The sequence below is a fragment of the Ornithodoros turicata genome, chromosome 3, assembly GCF_037126465.1.
Source record: "Ornithodoros turicata isolate Travis chromosome 3, ASM3712646v1, whole genome shotgun sequence".
NCBI classification, from domain to species: Eukaryota; Metazoa; Arthropoda; class Arachnida; order Ixodida; family Argasidae; genus Ornithodoros; species Ornithodoros turicata.
This window is the reverse complement of record NC_088203.1, coordinates 62,148,066-62,165,160: the sequence shown is the minus strand read 5'-3', so window position 1 is coordinate 62,165,160 and position 17,095 is coordinate 62,148,066. Positions and strand designations below refer to the sequence as shown.

General features: G+C 46.2%; 2 protein-coding genes and 1 long non-coding RNA gene across 3 annotated transcripts; 1 reads left to right on the top strand and 2 right to left on the bottom strand.

The window, feature by feature from the left end:
• The first annotated feature begins 6,339 nt into the window (after window positions 1-6,339).
• On the top strand, window positions 6,340-7,977 carry LOC135389557 (uncharacterized). The gene is made up of 4 exons (XM_064619593.1): window positions 6,340-6,653; window positions 6,716-6,817; window positions 6,932-7,061; window positions 7,132-7,977. Exons 1-4 carry the CDS (start codon window positions 6,340-6,342, stop codon window positions 7,975-7,977), a joined length of 1,392 nt encoding a protein of 463 aa, XP_064475663.1.
• Window positions 7,978-8,033: 56 nt separating this feature from the next.
• LOC135389556 (uncharacterized) lies at window positions 8,034-10,353 on the bottom strand. Its single transcript, XM_064619592.1, has 4 exons — window positions 10,118-10,353; window positions 8,729-8,862; window positions 8,539-8,627; window positions 8,034-8,369 (listed from the first exon to the last, which is right to left on the bottom strand). The coding sequence occupies exons 1-4, from the start codon at window positions 10,198-10,200 to the stop codon at window positions 8,034-8,036; spliced, it is 642 nt and encodes a 213-aa protein (XP_064475662.1). The 5' UTR covers window positions 10,201-10,353.
• A 652-nt stretch (window positions 10,354-11,005) lies between these two features.
• On the bottom strand, window positions 11,006-15,917 carry LOC135387199 (uncharacterized). The gene is made up of 3 exons (XR_010420930.1): window positions 15,900-15,917; window positions 12,251-12,402; window positions 11,006-12,176 (listed from the first exon to the last, which is right to left on the bottom strand). It is a non-coding gene; the product is annotated as an uncharacterized LOC135387199 (long non-coding RNA).
• Between the last annotated feature and the right edge of the window lie 1,178 nt (window positions 15,918-17,095).

The following is a 17,095-nucleotide window of genomic DNA, read 5'->3' as shown; positions in this document are numbered from 1 at the left end:
CGCAAGCAGTCGATCAGTGTCCTCTGCTTCTTCTTTTTTTTCTTTTTTTTTAGCTAAAGAGGGGAGACCTCTGGTTATTTGCAGACCTTTGTCATTCACGAACAGCACAGCTGAATAGAACAATGCGGAAGAATCCGGCGAACCATAGGACACATACTGAAGCAAATAGCCTCAGATTGCGAGCAGCCGATAGTCTGTGCCTCTTCTGGGCACCCTTTTCATTGCTGGCGACAAATTTAAAGGGAACCATCTGAAATGGGATAGCCATATGTGCACGAAAGCCAGTCTGTGGATGCTGTGTGTGGATGGATGTCGAAGTCTGTGGATGCTAAGAAGGAAGTTTCGTCATGGTACAAAATAATGATATTAAATTAACAGCCATATAAAACCTTAGTTCAACCTTGGTTAGAGTATGCATCTGCAGTCTGGGATCCCTAGACATGCACGCAATAAAAAAAAAATGAAAAGGAAGAAGAAGGAAAAAGTAGACAAAGTACAAAGATCAGCTCCCCGGCTTATATTGTCTGGGTTTCGAGGGACCTCTTCGGTTCCATGTATGTTGCAAGAACCAAATTTAGATTCACTTGCACATAGGCGCAAAGTAAATAAACTAAAACTGTTGTTTCTCCAATACAATGTCAGTTATTGACTACAAGCGTTAATAATACATTGTTAAATTTTGACCACGTTCGACGCGAATAAACCATTCAAGAATGTCATTTATTTATTTATTTGTCAAAGTTGTTTGTTATTTGACAATTGACGTCAATTATTATTTGACATAGTGTTGGGGGACTAGGGGTGAAAGGCATGTAGTCACTATCTGTCAGAGAGGAAAAACCTATAAAGTTGTCGAACGGGAGAGGGTGAACAACCCAGGCCTTTGGACCGCTTTCTGGATGCGAAGAAGTGGGTTAGGATGAGGAATGTGTCTATTATGTGGGTATTACACAGAGTTAAATATTCCTTAGGATAACAGCATATAAGACTGACGCTTCTTTTGTTTTTCTTCTTGTTTTTTGTTACATCAATCCTACAAGCGAACAAATAAAAAAAATCGGCCAAACGACCGCTGCCGTTTCGATCAAACGGCGTTCGATCAAATGGCTTTCGACCAAATGTCCATGATATGCTACAGCATATAAAAACAACAGTGTACTCCACTACCGAGGCATTACGGCACGGGTTTCAGAGGACCGCCCTCGACCACATGTACTGTTGTCGGAATCCTATCAGAAGACCGAAAATCATAACGCCGAACTATCAGAAGGCCGAATGCCAAAAGGCCGAAAAATGATAACGTTGAACTATCATAAGGCCGAAAGCCAAAAGGCCGAAACATCATCACGCCGTACTGTCAGAAGGCCGAAAATCAGAAGGCCAAAAATGGAAAGGCCAAAGAGAAAGAAGACCCCGAATGGGGCTGTTCTTGTCATAAGATTATAAAAAAGTTTCTTGACTCTTGTATCAGAAATCGAATAATTGGAATGCGTAGCATTTGGTGCTCAGAAATAGACTGGCTAGAGAGAAAAAAATCTACAGCATGTTTACTACCAAAAGAAAGTGCCTCGTGGGCGAATACCAGTGAATGACTTGCACCACCCACTGAATGAATTGTAGAGGTGGTGTTCCTCTACATTTAGTGGTCCGAACGTGATTTGAACAAGCAACCGTCTGAATCGTTTGCTATACAGAAATAAACCAGTAATAACCCAGTTGATGACCAATGAATTTACCCCTACATAGGAATGTAGAGGAGGTGGTGTTCCTCTACATGAGTCCTGACCGGCGATGTTGGAATGTCCCAGCGGGCAGATGGCCGTTGCCTCACGCTAGGACGGTGCCGGTAGAACTGGCTGGCAGGCGCAGTGGCGCGCGCCAGCAGAGGCACGTCGTTGTCATCGTCGTCCACGGGCCGCCTCAGGATATCTATGAGAAGATCTGTAGGATTTTTTTTTTCTTTTTGCTTCGCCTGCAACTTTCTGTACCGTTCTATTTCAAGAACTGTATAATGACCACGCTTGTCCCCTGACGCAGGAGCACAGTATATGATTTCTTTCAGAATAGTCATCAGTTGTCCCAGGTCATTCACTCGGCTACTCACCCTACTTATCGAAAGGCCGAACAATTAGGTGCGGTTTTGAGTCAGAGCTGATGATAGGGAAGTGGTTTTAGGAATGACCGAGGTTGAAGCCGTTGTTGAAAATGGGATGAGAATGGGAAATGTCATCCCGCATAGCTCGTAATTTTTCATTTTAATTCATTGCCATTGTGTAAAATACACATACAGTAAGAGAGTGCCTCATATGTCTACTTTTCCTTTTTGTTTTCCCCTAAGTGATCGACAGTACGTTATTAACGCGAAGTTCGGTGAAATAATTTATTTGCTGTATTAATTCACAACAACTCTATCCTACTTATTTTGTAGAGCTAATCTTTTATCGCAGTTGGAATAAAAGTTTTCGTATCCTGGATTCCTTATATATCGGCCTTTCGATAATTCGGTTTTCTGACTTTTCGGCCTTCTGATTGTTCGGTGTTTTGATTTTTCGGTCTTCTGGTTTTCGGCCTTCTGATTGTTCGGTGTTTTGATTTTTCGGTCTTCTGGTTTTCGGCCTTCTGATTGTTCGGTGTTTTGATTTTTCGGTATTCTGGTTTTCGGCCTTGTGATTGTTCGGTGTTTTGATTTTTCGGCCTTTTGATTTTTGGCCTTCTGATAATTCCGCCTTAAGTTTCGGCCTTATGATTGCCACCCACTGTTGTCATCGCCAACAAAAGCCTGTCCATGCAGTTCCTTGCAACAAATGTCATCTGCATTAATTTCGCAGCCTGCTGTGGTCAGTTGCATGCGTCTCCTGGTTTCACATAGAAAGGTGATGCGCGCCCAGGCGATTGACAGCGGTACGGTGCCACCAAAAGTTTAATGAAAGAAACCACCAAAAAAGTGGTCTTCTTTCGTCATTAGCCAGCATTACCAAACATACGCACAACAACGGCCTGGGAGTCTCGTCAAAGTCCTTCTGTAGCAACATGTGTGGCATCATGTTCAGTAAAAGGGGGAAGAAGAAAGAGTCTTCTGTCGGCATTATCTAAACATACGCACAAAAACGGCAAACGGCACGGGCATGGCATCTCATCAAATTACTTTCGTAACAACACGTGTCGCATGACGCAGTGAAGACAAAAAGGGAGTATGAAACAGAGAAAAAAAAAGGGGGAAAAAAGGCAGAGGGAAACAGTCCATAATGACGCATTGTCCCGCGAAACGACAAAGAAACAAAAACGGGGTATACCTCTCACCGCCCGTGTCCCGGTCCACCGCGCATCGCACACGAATCGCATGAAATGCTCAATAAAAGGGAAGGCACACACACACACACGCCAAAGAACGCCCTACCATCACCCAAACACGGGCGCAACGATTCCGCGGACGTCTTATCAAGATCACTCTAACAACGCGTGTTCCATATATTTAATAAAACAAGCAAACGCGAGCATCGCCCAAGGACGCCGCAAACGCGCCATTCGAAGTCCGCGCCTAACAGGCAATGAATCAAGCCATCATAAAACGTTCATTAAAAGCACAAACAAACAAACAAACGTGGTCATCGCTCAAGGACGCCGAAAACTTGCCACGGATATGTTCAGGTAATGAATCAAGCCATCATATAACGTTCATTAAAGGCAAAAACAAACAAACAAACAAACAAACGCGGGCATCGCTCAAGGACGCCTATCATAAAACGTTCATTAAAAGCAAAAACAAACAAACAAACAAACAAACAAAGCGGGCATCGCTCAAGGACACCGATCATGAAACGTTTATTAAAAGCAAAAACAAGCGAACACAGGAGCCGTCAAAATCCGTCAATTCATTCCACGAAAACAGAAAAAAAAAAGACAGAAATGGGATCATGACTCAGTACTTATCGCCGACCATTTTCGCGGTTCCAAGGAACGCGCGTCAACAAACAAACAACAAACAAACGCGATCACCGCTCAAGGACACCGAAAACTTGCCACGGATATGTTCATAGTCCGCGCGGAACAACAGGTAATGAATCAAGCCATCATAAAAGGTCCATTAAAATCAAAATCAAACAAACAAACGCGGGCATCGCTCAAGGACGCCTATCATAAAACGTTTATTAAAAGCAAAAACAAGCCATCATAAAACGTTCTTTAAAAGCAAAAGCCAACAAACAAACAAATAAATAAACAAACGCGCGCATCGCTCAAGGACGCCGATCATGAAACGTTTATTAAAAGCAAAAACAAGCGAACACAGGAGCCGTCAAAATCCGTCAATTCATTTCACGAAAACAGAAAAAAAAGAGACAGAAATGGGATCATGACTCAGTACTTATCGCCGACCATTTTCGCGGTCCCAAGGAACGCGCGTCCCTAGGTTCACAGATCGAGCACCGCCATCTCACGGGCCAACTCAGGGCCGTGGTGGTTGGAACGACCCAGTGGATCATCGCCAAAAGCACGTCCCCGTCTACGTTCGAACCTCTGCCCCCAGATGGCACTCAGCCGACACCGTCCACGCGTCTTCCCATTGGCGCGCTCCGGGTGGGCGGGGCCCGCGAGGGAGAGGGAAAATCTCAGGCCAGTTCTCTAGAGAATAGTCCACAAATTCCCTTAAACGAGCAGGGAAAGTCACTTCTGCCCGGACAGCATAATACGATAAAGTCCAGGATAACTTCCTGGACTTTATCCCTTTCTTCTTCCTTTGCATTAACTTCTTTGTATTTTTTGCAATAAACATAAGTTAGTTATCAATGAATTGCTGGATTGTATCCGTTACCAACGTGGAAGGCACGCTAATGCAACTATCTCCAGCCTGTTTTATCAACAAGGCTTCCTTATAAAGAAGAACACCTAACTTTTGTGTTTTTGAACAGCGGAACAGGTTCTTAAGTGTTCCGCCAGCTTACCATGTCCCTTTCGTCTCGAAGCTCTATGTTCCATCAGATGTACGTTAACATAACGTTTAGTTTGACCAATATACTGGCACCCACAAGACAAGGGAATTCAATAAACAACACCAACACTGCAAGTCACAAAATGATCTACGTGTTTTACATGACAACCCCCAGTTTTTGTCCGGTTAACCCTAGCCATCAGAGACCTGAGCCAATAACCCCTTTTGAAAACTACATCAACACCATGCCTACAGGCTACCTTTTTTAAGCGATGGGAGGCCTGATGAACATACGGGATCACTCCAACCCCCCTCCAATCTCTCTGTTCACAACGCATGTGAGAATCACAAGGTTCCTTTACCAACCTATTTACGACATCACTGATTAGATTCCTTGGATATCCATCGTCCTCAAGCCTAGTCATCTGCTCCATGCAGCTCGAACCCACCTTATGAACACACGACCTCACCAAAGCGTTTTTTTATCAAAGATTTTGCAACTCCAGCTTTTACAGTTTTTGAGATATTGGAGTCAAAAGGCGTTAAAGGGATGGTCTCGTACCCCCTGCCCCTCTCATAAAGTGTATCATTCGATTGCCCTTTGTTGAAAATGGAATACCGCAAATTTGCCCGACAAAGCACGTCACGGTTATTAAATAACCGAATTAAATTGATAAAGATTGCAGACCATGACGCGGTCTCTGTTGGCAACAACTCGAACTGCTACGTCGCCCTGCGGGAAAGTCCGTGACAGAATACAGACGTCGTCTGCTTTTGCGCGAGCCACTGCACCTGCGTGAGCAGACGACTTTCAGAAGTGACTGGGGACCGCGACAACTCTTGTACATGTTCTTTCAGTTCTCGGGCGAAAAACGCACATTCTAAGAAGTGGCCCACATGGTGGTTTAGAACAACTAGGTTAACTTTCAGAGACAAGTTAAAAGTCGCAGAACAATTCCCACTCATAATCACATATCTGAAGTCGCAGCCATCTGCGCGCGCGGTCGCATTACAGCTCCGACCAAAAATATGTTACGCGCGCTTCCATTACACTCCCCGTTGCACACTGATCGTGTTTCGAAATAAAGTGTCGCTGACGACGTACATGGAGAAGGAGTGCATGTTTATTTAAAAAACGCATTAAATACTCGGGGAAAGAAAACATGTGACTTAGCTTATGCGTATCCGATTATGTGCCACATTATCGGAGACCCAACAGTCAATGCACGGGCTACATTCTCCGCTCGCGGAGATATATGTCTGAGTTAAGCATGGTTCACACTACTGCGTTTCAGTGCGTGCGGGCGCCTGCGTGCGTATGACTGCAACACAGGCAATGCGCAAAGTTGTTCACATACACGCGTGCGCCCTTGCGGTATTTCGCCCTGACGTCATCGCTCGCGCAAGTGAAGATGGCGGAAGGCATGGAGTCTGCAGTGCCTGCTGTGACAGAAACAGATGATAATTCGGATGTGGACGTAAATAGGAAGGCTGTTGAGTGTGTATTGGCATATATACAGAACGCTGAAAGTGTTGACTGGGCAGTTGTTGCCCAGTTCGCGTCGGCAGCAATGCTTCTCCGACAGCGCAACAGAAAGAGTCGGGTATGGGTGCGAGACCTCCTGTTGCCGAGAAACGAATTCGGTGAATTTCACCATTTGGTCCGGGACATGCGTTTGGGAGACGGTCAGGACTTCTTCGACTATTTCAGGATGTCCCGAGAGAGGTATTGGTTTCTACATTAGACGCCGTTTGAAGCAGTGAGCCTGATTCTACATGTCATTGCAGATTTGATCACCTTCTTTCACTCGTGGGTCCTCTCATTGAGAGACAAAATACATCTTTCCGCCAATCCATATCACCGGCAGAAAGACTTTGCATCACACTGAGGTAGGTGTCGGGTACCAGCAAGTGTGCGATCACTGTGTGGTTGTGCTGCACGTAAAAAACACGATTCCTTTTATGGAGAGTTTAGATGATCATTACTATACTTTCAATTTGAAGATACCTTGCACATGGATCATCCCAGCGTATATGCGCTATGAACTACCGGATTGGAAGCTCTACAGCAAGCGGAATTATCCGGGACACTTGCGAGGCCATTAGGCAAGCCCTTGAAACAATCTATCTCCCGGTAATTTCTTCCGTGTTCATTTCTTAAACCACCTGTATGTTTTCAATTTCGAACCACATTTACATTTCAGACCCCATCAAAGGATGCACTTGCCAAGATTGCTGATGACTACTGGAAACTGTGGAATTTCCCAAACTGCATGGGGGCACTGGATGGTAAACATGTAGTGATCCAGGCCCCTCCTAAATGTGGTTCTTTATATTACAACTATAAGGGAACACATAGCATTGTGCTTTTGGCCACTTGCGATGCAAACTACAAATTCATCATGATTGATGTGGGAGAGTGCGGGTCAAGGAGTGATGGGGGCATTTTTCGGAATAGTGATGTGCACGAAATGCTACAAAAAGAGACGAACTTGCCAGAACCGAAGAACCTCCCAAATACATCTGCCCAAATGCCTTATGTAATTATTGGGGATGAAGCATTTCCATTGATGAATAGTTTAATGCGGCCATATCCAGGAAGACAACTGCCACTTTCGTGCAAAGTGTTCAACTATCGGCTGTCTAGAGCAAGAAGAACCATTGAAAACGCATTTGGTATTCTGTCCAGCCGATGGAGGATATACCGCCAACCTATTAATGCTTCGCTTGAGACTGTGAATGCAATTGTTCACGCGACTGTGTGCCTGCACAACTATCTCAGTATGAGTGACCGAGCACAGGGACACCATGCATATTGTCCTCCAGGATATTCCGATTATGAAGATGTATCGGGCAATGTGCACCCAGGCCAATGGAGACAGAGTGTTTCTGACAATGAAGCATTAAGACACATTCCAAGAACAGGATCCAACATGCATGCCAGGTCTGCAAAGGAACTTCGCGATAAACTTGCAGAGTACTTTTGTTCCACAGCTGGAGAGCTATCATGGCAATATTCTGTTGTGCTGAGAGGTTCCCAGCGGAAGTGATCAGTGAGGTATGCTCATTATTTTTGAAGAAAGTGACATGAACAGAATAAATTATTTTACTCGTTGAACCGCATACTGAACAGTACTTCTTGCATGCGCATTTGTGCAATCATCCTTTGCTTCAAATCGAAGGATTTGAGTATTTCCCTCATGCTTAGCAGAAACATGGTGACGTCGTCTTCGGCATCGAGGTGGGGCCTTGTGCATCTTGCTCCATTCTGCATGTTTTGCGTGGCGCAGTTTAAAATCTGCACAAGGCTGTTGTCCTCAGCAGTTTTCCGTCTTTTGGGTGTCGGCCTATCCAGAGGAGGTGTCGGCGTTTCATTGCAGGCTTCTTGGCTTCGAAGGAGGGCAAATGTCGGTGAAGGGGAAAACGGGCTGTCAGCACTTTCCTGAAAATCACATGCACTTTATATAAGGATTGATGTCAGGTGAAATAGTTCCACGGTATAGAAATACAATGAAATACATAGCATGTGATTAATAATGCATGTAGTGTCTTGATTTCTCAAACAGCAACCACAGAATGAAAATGTTAAGGGGTAGTGTAAAGCTACGAACATGAGTAGAAGATGTCTGAGTGGTGCTCCTGTTTTCCTCTCCATCCGTCATGCCCTGCTTCTCACCTTCAATGCAGGAAAGTAATAACGCTGGAACGACCATTACAGCAGTTGAGATAATATGCTCCTCACAAAACAAAATCCAAACACTTGGCAAACAAACTGCAGCACATAAGAAAGCATATACTTACAGGACACCTCCTCTGTAACAAAAAGAGGGTCTCTGGAAAGCCCACTCTCACATTCGTCTTGCGTCAAACTGGGACCTGCGCTGTTAGCAGCTGACGTGGCAGCAATCCTTGCAGGGGCTGGAAGCTTTTTGGTTCTGAAAGAGAAATCAAGCATTTCAAGTAACTACGTTTCATGGAATGTACTGTCCTGCATGTAGGGCTACCCATATGTTGACAGTTTGTTAATACTGTTTGTTGTTGACGTTTCGACAGTGTCACTGTCTTCGTCAGGACAAAAGATGCCTAGGTGGTTACACATTACTTAAATAGGTTTGGTGCATGACGTCATAATCAGTACGGGCATGCCACAGGTGTTTGTCGGTGAGTCAGATTCGGGAATATTCCAGAAAGTCAAGTCCGGGTAGTGATGTCATTCGCCTTAGATCGCCTTTGGGGAAAATTCCTGGGCAGGGTGAGCGCTGCTTCGAACTTTGCTGAAAAAAAAAAGAAAAGAAAAGAAACGAAAAGGAAGAAAGTGTAGCTCATCTAGGCGGCCCGGTCTCTAGCCCTCTCTCCTGGTGTCACCTAGATGAGCTACACTTTCTTCCTTTTCGTTTCTTTTTTTTTTTCCAGCAAAGTTCGAAGCAGCGCTCACCCTGCCCAAGAATTTTCCCCAAAGCGGACAGTGACCTAAGGCGAATGACATCACCACCCGGACATGACTTTCTGGAATATTCCCGAATCTGACTCACTGACAAACGCCTGTGGCGTGCCCATACTGATTATGACGTCATGCACCAAACCTATTTAAGTAATGTGTAACCACCTACGCAGCTTTTGTCCTGACGGAGACAGTGCCACAGTCGAAACGTCAACCCGTTGCCCAATTTACTTTTTAACGTCTCCCTATGTAATAAACTAGTGTTTGTAACTTCCCTAAAATCTGTTTCCGCATGTTTTTTGCAACTGCGAAGCTGCGACGACTGCGAAGTTGAATAAAAGTAAAATAATAAGACGAGGTCGACAGATTACAGGAAAGTTAACAAACACTATTTAATGGGTAATCTAACACAAAGATAATAATATGCTAAGAAACGTCGACCGTCCTTTTAAACGTTTCATAGCATATTATAATCTTTGTGTTAGATTACCCATTAAATACACTAGTTTTTGTTAACTTTCCTGTAACCTGTCGTCCTCGTCTTGTTATTGTACATATATATATATATATATATAACAACGCCGACTGGTTTTTCTTCGTTACGTGGCGTTCAAATGGGCCAAGCCGTAACCAAGAAAAACAAATCGGAGTTGTTGTGCAGTCGCTCACACTGCATTGCGAAACCACGCCGGTCAGGGAAATATGGGAGAAATACCATTGAAAACAACCCGGCGACACTATTTGCGTACCTGCGTGGTCGTATGAACTCTTTTAAGAAGTCCAGAGTGGTGAAGAGCGGCCAGTTGGACTTGTACACCCCCGCCGCAGACATGCCGCTTCGTTTTTCTTCACTGGCCCTCAGTTCACGGGCGTACCGATCTCGAATGCCCCGCCAGGTCTTCTGACAATCGCATGCTGCAAGTAAAAGCAGTTATAGTATGCAATAACTGCCATACAAACATGTAGCTTCTCACCTGTCATCGAGACTTCACGTCCGATTGCAGCCCATGTATTTTCGCGCTTCAAAGCGTCTTTGTAATCCGCACGCGAATTATCGTAGAGCCAGGGCCTCTTCTCTACCTCAATACATATCATTTCGTGCTTCGTGAGTGTCGTGTCAAGCGAATTTTTTTGCACGGAGACCATGTTTGCCGCGGTATTTTGGGACGCCATCTTGAAGAATTCACGAAAATCAGCAAGCACAGTGCGCATGCGGGGATCGTGGTTTCTGATTGGTTGTCGGCTTACGGGTTGCTGCGTACGCTGGAGAAAGTTGAGCTCAGGCGAACTCCTTGCGCTCTGCTGCGGGAGATGTCGCACGCAGCTGTTGCCATGGTAACGAACGCCCGCGCCCGCACGCACGCATTGAAACGCAGCAGTGTGAACCCTGCTTTAGAGTCAACTCTAGTCTGAGTGTCCCCATTTTGAGAGCAAGGGGATTATTCAACGCAAGGTCCTTCTGCAGATTCCGATTGCCATGGCAACTGCGACGTACCCGCAGGGCGACGTCATGCGTGACGTTGCATGAGAGTGAAGCGCATGTTTCGTCGTCTGCTATTACGGCACGTTTCGACAAATTCCTCGAAAACGACTTGGTTATTCTGAATGAAACTTTGACGGTTGTATGTGTACAGTACTCGTGAAGATAGTAGTACCAAAGTTTCGGAATCGCCCCGGCTGTACGAGACCGTCCCTTTAACGGTTTTTTACATCGCTGGCAATATTCCCAACATACTCCAATCCCATCAGAGGAAATCCGAAGATCCAAGTACTGAATTTGACCATTTCCTTCCCTTTCCACAGTAAACTTTAAACCTAAACCCTCTCCAACAAACAAACCCTGTATACCCGATTCATCTCCTTCCATACTCACACATACCAGAAAGTCATCAACATACCTAGTAATAAATTCAACCCCAAATCTCCCACCCCCCAAGTTCTCAGAAACAGCTCTATCTACCTTAGCCAAAACCAAATCATTAAGTACCGGAGCAATTTTTGATCCTATACACGCACCATCCCGTTGTCGGAAAACCCCACCCGACACCTGCACAACAGTAGAATCTAAATACAATTCTAGAATATCCATGAAAACACTAGCTGATACACCAACAGTATTTTGGAAGGACACTAACCCAACAGATATTGCTTCCTGTACACACGCAGAAATGATATGCAAAGGCAAACTATGGAACAGATCAACAACATCCAAAGAAAAAAAAACGAACCTTCTTACTTTCAACACACCTTAACTTTTCAATTACACCGCAGGAGTTTGTAATTCTAAACGGGTCTTCAAACTTCAGCTCATTGGGACCTTTCAATAAAAAGGTACTAACCACCCCTTGCCATGTGTTTCTTTCCGAAATAACAACCCGAAAAGGGTATCCCTCCTTATGAAGTTTGACCAAATAAAACACTTTCAAAAACTGCCCAACAGTCTTCCTGATTGCATTACACAAACCCTCCCGATCATTCTTCCTAAACAACTCTATAATCTTCCTCTTACACTCTTTAACATGGCTACTCCTAACAGGAACGAAGTTCTTTTCTAAGGCTGCCTTCTCCCTACATGAAAACTCATCGCGACTTAGTAGGACAAACTGCCCGATTTTGTCAGCCTCAAGAAGAGACACCCCATGCCCTTTAAATTCACTAACCAAAGTCTTTATGACCTGTTCGACGTTGCACCTCTTCTCACATCCCTGAACAGCAGACACAGCTTCATCTAGGACTTGACGACTCCGGTCTTCTCCGAACAATTTTCCGACTTCATACACCATGTCCAGCAAATCCCATTTGGACACACTAGAACGGACAGTAAACTTGGGGCCCTTTTCCAACAAAGCCATAGAGACCCGTGACACGGACACTTCACCCACCTGTACCACTTGACACTTCTTCACCGAAGAACTTTTCCACCGAGGACGACTCCGTAACATGTTGCACAACCTATCCTCTAAATCCTTCATGTTGAGTGCTAGCAGATACTTAAAGTCTTGTACTTCGTGAAAGGCTCTTCCCCACACGAGCTCTGCAAAAGCAAATGCAGGGGGGGGGGGGGATATGTTTATTAAGAAAAAAAAGAAAGGAAAGGTTAGCTAGGCAAAGAGCCGGCTTGCTATTCCGAAAAAAAAAAGGGGGAAGGGGCAAACGAAAAAGAAAAAGGGGGATCGAAACAGAGGAAAGAAAGAAAAACAAAAAGCAACAGAAAGAAAGGAAAGGGAAAGAAAACAAGAAACAGAACGAAAGGGAAGGAAAAGAAACAAAAAGAAAGGAAAGGGAAAGAAAACAAGAAACAAAAAGAAAGGAAAGGAAAAGAAAAGAGAAACGAAAGGAAAGAAAGGAGGAAACACAAAGAAAGAAAAGAGAAACACAAAGAAAGAAAAGAGAAACAAAAAGAAAGAAGAGAATAAACACTAGCACAACGTTACAGGCAGTTCACGAGTCCTGAGACTCGGAGAAAACCGAGGAGAGCGGCAGTGACAGCCCACTGGTTGGGGTGCAAGACGGGGCCAAGAAGAGCGGCCAACGAAAAGTCGTTACAACCAATCTGGAGCAGACGGCAACGGAGGGTGTCCCTATGTTGAAGGTGCTGCTGGCAATACAGGAGTTGGTGTGGGATGTCCGCTTCCACTCCACAGACATTACAGTTTGGTGAATTTAGCCGACCCCTCTTGAAGAGAAGTGAGGGTGTACGGGCAACATTGAGACGTAGGCGGTGGAGAAGGGATTCTTCTTTACGGCTGCGGTGGCAAGTGATGACGAACTCCATCAATGGGTCGATAGACCGTAGGAATGAATTGTAGGTCGTTGTTTCGGCACGGAACTGCTGAGCACATGTGGCACACCGACGGCGTATGTATAGACGGCATGTTGAGGCTGTAAGCGGCAGAGGTGCCAGGGCCGAAGTGTCATCAGACCCAGCGCGTCTCGCTACTGCGTCTGCTCGTGTATTTCCATACACGCCTACGTGGCCAGGGACCCATTGAAACGTGATGTTGTAACCAGCGGCGAAGAGTTCATTGAATTTTTGAAGCGTCATGGTATGCAAATCGCTTATTATGCTGGGGCGAGATGACGACAACATATCTAGTGATGCCTTGCTGTCTGTAAGAATGACCCACGTTCCGTGCCCGGATTCTGTAATATGCTCCAGTGCTGCCAGGATACCAAACAGTTCGGCTTCTGTCGAGGACACTGTATAGGGGAGTTTGAAACCGTGGCCCAGGTCTTCATCCGGAATGTAGAAAGCCGCGCTCGAACTACCTTCGGTTACCGAGCCATCTGTGTATATATGGCGACTTAGTCGATGTGTTGAGGCGAGGTGCTCCAGTGTGAGCTGGTGGGCCACGACTGTGGGGACGTCTTTCTTGCGTTGGAGTCCAGGGATGTTAGAGTGAATACAGGGTCTTTCAAGAGTCCACATCGCCGGTGCAAAGGATGGTGTAGACGCGGGAGATGGAATGCTCCCTTTCAGGCGGGCAATGGCACTGCCGAAAGCAGACGCCGGGCAGTCCTCATCAATGCGACAAAGAGAGTGGAGCGGGTGCCGTGTAATGTAGCGTGTATAAGCGCGGAGGGTATCACCATCCCGCAGTATGTGAACCGGCTGCTCTCGCGCCTCTGCCAAGACAGAATACGTCTCCGTTGTCCTGGGGACTCCCAAACAGACACGGAGACTACGGGCCTGGATGTTGAGCAGTTCCTGTTCTTGGGTTCGACTTAGACCATGCAGGATGGGTAAGCTGTACCGCAATGTCCCCAACACCAGGGCCTGATGGACACGATAGAGGTCAGAACATGACGGGCCCCAGGATGCACCAGCAATACGCCTGAGTACATTTACCAAACCATTTGCCTTGGTAGCAAGCAGCTTCACATGCTGGGACCACGTCAGGCCACGGTCAATTGTAATCCCCAGGTATCGGCAGGTCGTGACAAAGGTCAGGGGTGAGCCATCAATGAAAAGCGGGTACTTATGAAATGATCTTCGTGAGAATGCCATGGCTACTGTCTTGCTAGGCGAGACAACCAAGCCGCGGTGCAAAAGGTATCTTGAAATGATGTCTAATGAACCTTGTAGTCGGCGTTGGATCGTATCACGCCGAACGGCGGAAGTCCAGATACATACGTCGTCAGCATATATTGTAATGTGAGTGTGATTATGAAGCTGCGCAGGAAGAGAAGCCATAATGATATTGAATAATAAGGGGCTGAGGACGCTCCCTTGTGGGACACCACGGTGCACGCGGAACGTCGCAGTGTCCCCGTCAGCGGTGCGCACAAACAGGGAGCGGTCAGCCAAGAAGTCTTTAATCCATGACCAGGCGCAGCCCCCGACTTCAGCTTCTGAAAGGGTCGCCATGATTGCGCTATGGAGGACACTGTCGTACGCTTTCTTGACGTCAAGGAAGACAGCGGCTGTCAATAAACCTTCGGCCCTTGCCTGTTGTGTCCTACTGGTTAGAGTTATGACGCTGTCTATTGCTGACCGTCCTGGGCGAAAACCCGCCATCTCCTCGGGGAAAAAACCCGTGCTCTCAAGGTACCAGCTCAGGCGATTGAATATTATACGTTCCAAGGTCTTCCCCACACAGCTTGTAAGAGCTATTGGGCGGAAAGAATCGATGTGATGCGGTGATTGACCTGGTTTCAGTAGAGGGACCACCATCGCGGTCTTCCACTCGTTAGGGACTTCCCCTTGGCTCCAGCTCTCGTTGAAGATCCGTAGGAGGGATGCTCGCCCTGACAAGGGAAGATTCCGAAGGGCCTTGTACGTAATCTGGTCTGCTCCAGGGGAGGTATGCAGAGGAGAGTCCCGTAGTGCAGAGTCGAGCTCGAGAAGGGTAAGGGGCAGGTCCAGAGCCGGGTCTTTCGAAGCCTGCGAAGCGGGTGGAAGACCTTGAGCTGATGAGAGCACGCCTGGAGGCTGCGCTGTGAGGCGCACGCAGTAGTCCTCCGAAATGCACAGTTCAGAACGCGAGGTGGCCAAGGACAGGGAACGGAACGGGTGCCGTTGAACCACAGGAGTAGAAAGTCCCTTCAGCACTCCCCAAATCCGAGACATAGGGGTACGGGGAGAGAGAGATGTCGAAAAACGACGCCAATGATCCCGTCCGAGTCTACACAAGTGCCGGTGGACAGCCTTCTGGACACGTCGCGCTTCTTGGCGGTCGTGTGGTAGATGGGTGCGTCGCGCACGCCGTTCCGCGCGGCGACGAAGGGCACGGAGCCGCTCGTATTCGGCGTCCACTGCAGAGAAATGAAAAGGGAGCCGGAATGTCCTTGTAGCCTCCTGCGTTGCATTAGCCACTGCGCGACGGAAGTCCTGCTCATTTCGGAGCCCACCACTTGAAGAAGCAATCTTGATGGCGTCTTGATAGTGTTGCCAGTTTGTCCGTCTAACGCAATGTGAGCAAATGCAGCTCTTCTATGTATCCTACACCGATGGTAACACTCGGCCCGGGAGAGACGTAATAATCTGCGCCGGTGGGCATTGGATGGCAAAAAAGGCCCAATGCAACTTACAAGGCAATCCGGTAGGCCACCTCTCTTCAAATGGAAGGAGTAAATCCTTGCTTTACACTCCAGGTCATTGAATAATTGCAGCAGCTTGGCGATGAACAGTACATAAGACGTGTAGTCCCAACAATGAATGTAACGAACACAGTGAATGCCCGCCTGAATAGACAGTAGGTTAAAGACAGTAGGTTAAATAGACAGTAGGTTTTGACCAGTTTTTTTGTTTTTGTTTTCTGGGTGTTTGTAGATGGGGGGGGTGGAAGAACTTGCTTTGAATAGCATGCACTACGTTAACATTTCTTCATACCTTGTCATATACTGACTTGTTGTATACTGACATTTAGGAATCACAGATGGTATTGTAGAAGGTATCATGTTAATTGACTTGTTTGACCATAATCACTCACTTTCCAATATAGCAGATGACTGTTTACATTGGAATTGCCACAACACTTAACTGAATCCCTATTAGTGACAGTGACCACCACAGAAAAGAAGGCACTAAAATTTTACAGATATCCACCCAGTGATTCTGCAGCCAAGGCGCTTGTACAATATATCTTACAGCACTGTAGTGTGCTAAATTGCATATACTGCAGTATTACTAATCGCTAATTAAATTTAAACTAGTATGTGAGAATGACATACTGAGGTGAATAAATACATAAAGCAAATGGGGGGGAACAACTTTCCTCCGCTCTTGTCTGAACATATGCGCCATCACCAAAATAATATTGCGCGAGTCTGGAGCCTTCTAATATACGCGCTCGAGTCACAAAAGCGTTATTAGGCAATTAAAAGGAAAGTATCCAAGTCTAATAAATACACCAAGGGATGCACACGGCTGTTTGTGAACGGACTGGTTAGCGAAAGCGCCTTTATAATGCAAAGTGTAGCAACACGGGAAGCCATAATAATGTGGCGTAATTTATCGTGCACGTCCTTTTGTTTATATTTATTTATTTATATTGTCGTATGCCGTATGCGTGCCGTACACCCCAATCTCACAGCATAGCAATTGAGCTCTCAAACAACAACCATCAGTTGAACAATAAACGGAGTGAGATTAATATAAACTCGCTCAAAGACTCGTACACAACGCTGGACCCAAAACCCTTTTGCCGCCGACGCCGCGTATCGCGGTCACGAGACCATGACACCGCCGTGGAGAGCCGCCACCGAGAGCGTCTGTCACATGGAGG

What these genes read in the sequence shown, in the direction of transcription:
- LOC135389557 (XM_064619593.1), top strand. Translation starts at nt 6,340, where the DNA reads ATGGCGGAAGGCATGGAGTCTGCAGTGCCTGCTGTGACAGAAACAGAT. An exon ending in AGACTTTGCATCACACTGAG is followed by an intron (nt 6,818 to 6,931) that starts GTAGGTGTCGGG and finishes TTCAATTTGAAG; the next exon opens with ATACCTTGCACATGGATCAT. An exon ending in TTGAAACAATCTATCTCCCG is followed by an intron (nt 7,062 to 7,131) that starts GTAATTTCTTCC and finishes TTTACATTTCAG; the next exon opens with ACCCCATCAAAGGATGCACT.
- LOC135389556 (XM_064619592.1), bottom strand. Translation starts at nt 10,200, where the DNA reads ATGTCTGCGGCGGGGGTGTACAAGTCCAACTGGCCGCTCTTCACCACT. An exon ending in TGTTACAGAGGAGGTGTCCT is followed by an intron (nt 8,628 to 8,728) that starts GTAAGTATATGC and finishes TGGTCGTTCCAG; the next exon opens with CGTTATTACTTTCCTGCATT. An exon ending in CTCAGACATCTTCTACTCAT is followed by an intron (nt 8,370 to 8,538) that starts GTTCGTAGCTTT and finishes TGTGATTTTCAG; the next exon opens with GAAAGTGCTGACAGCCCGTT.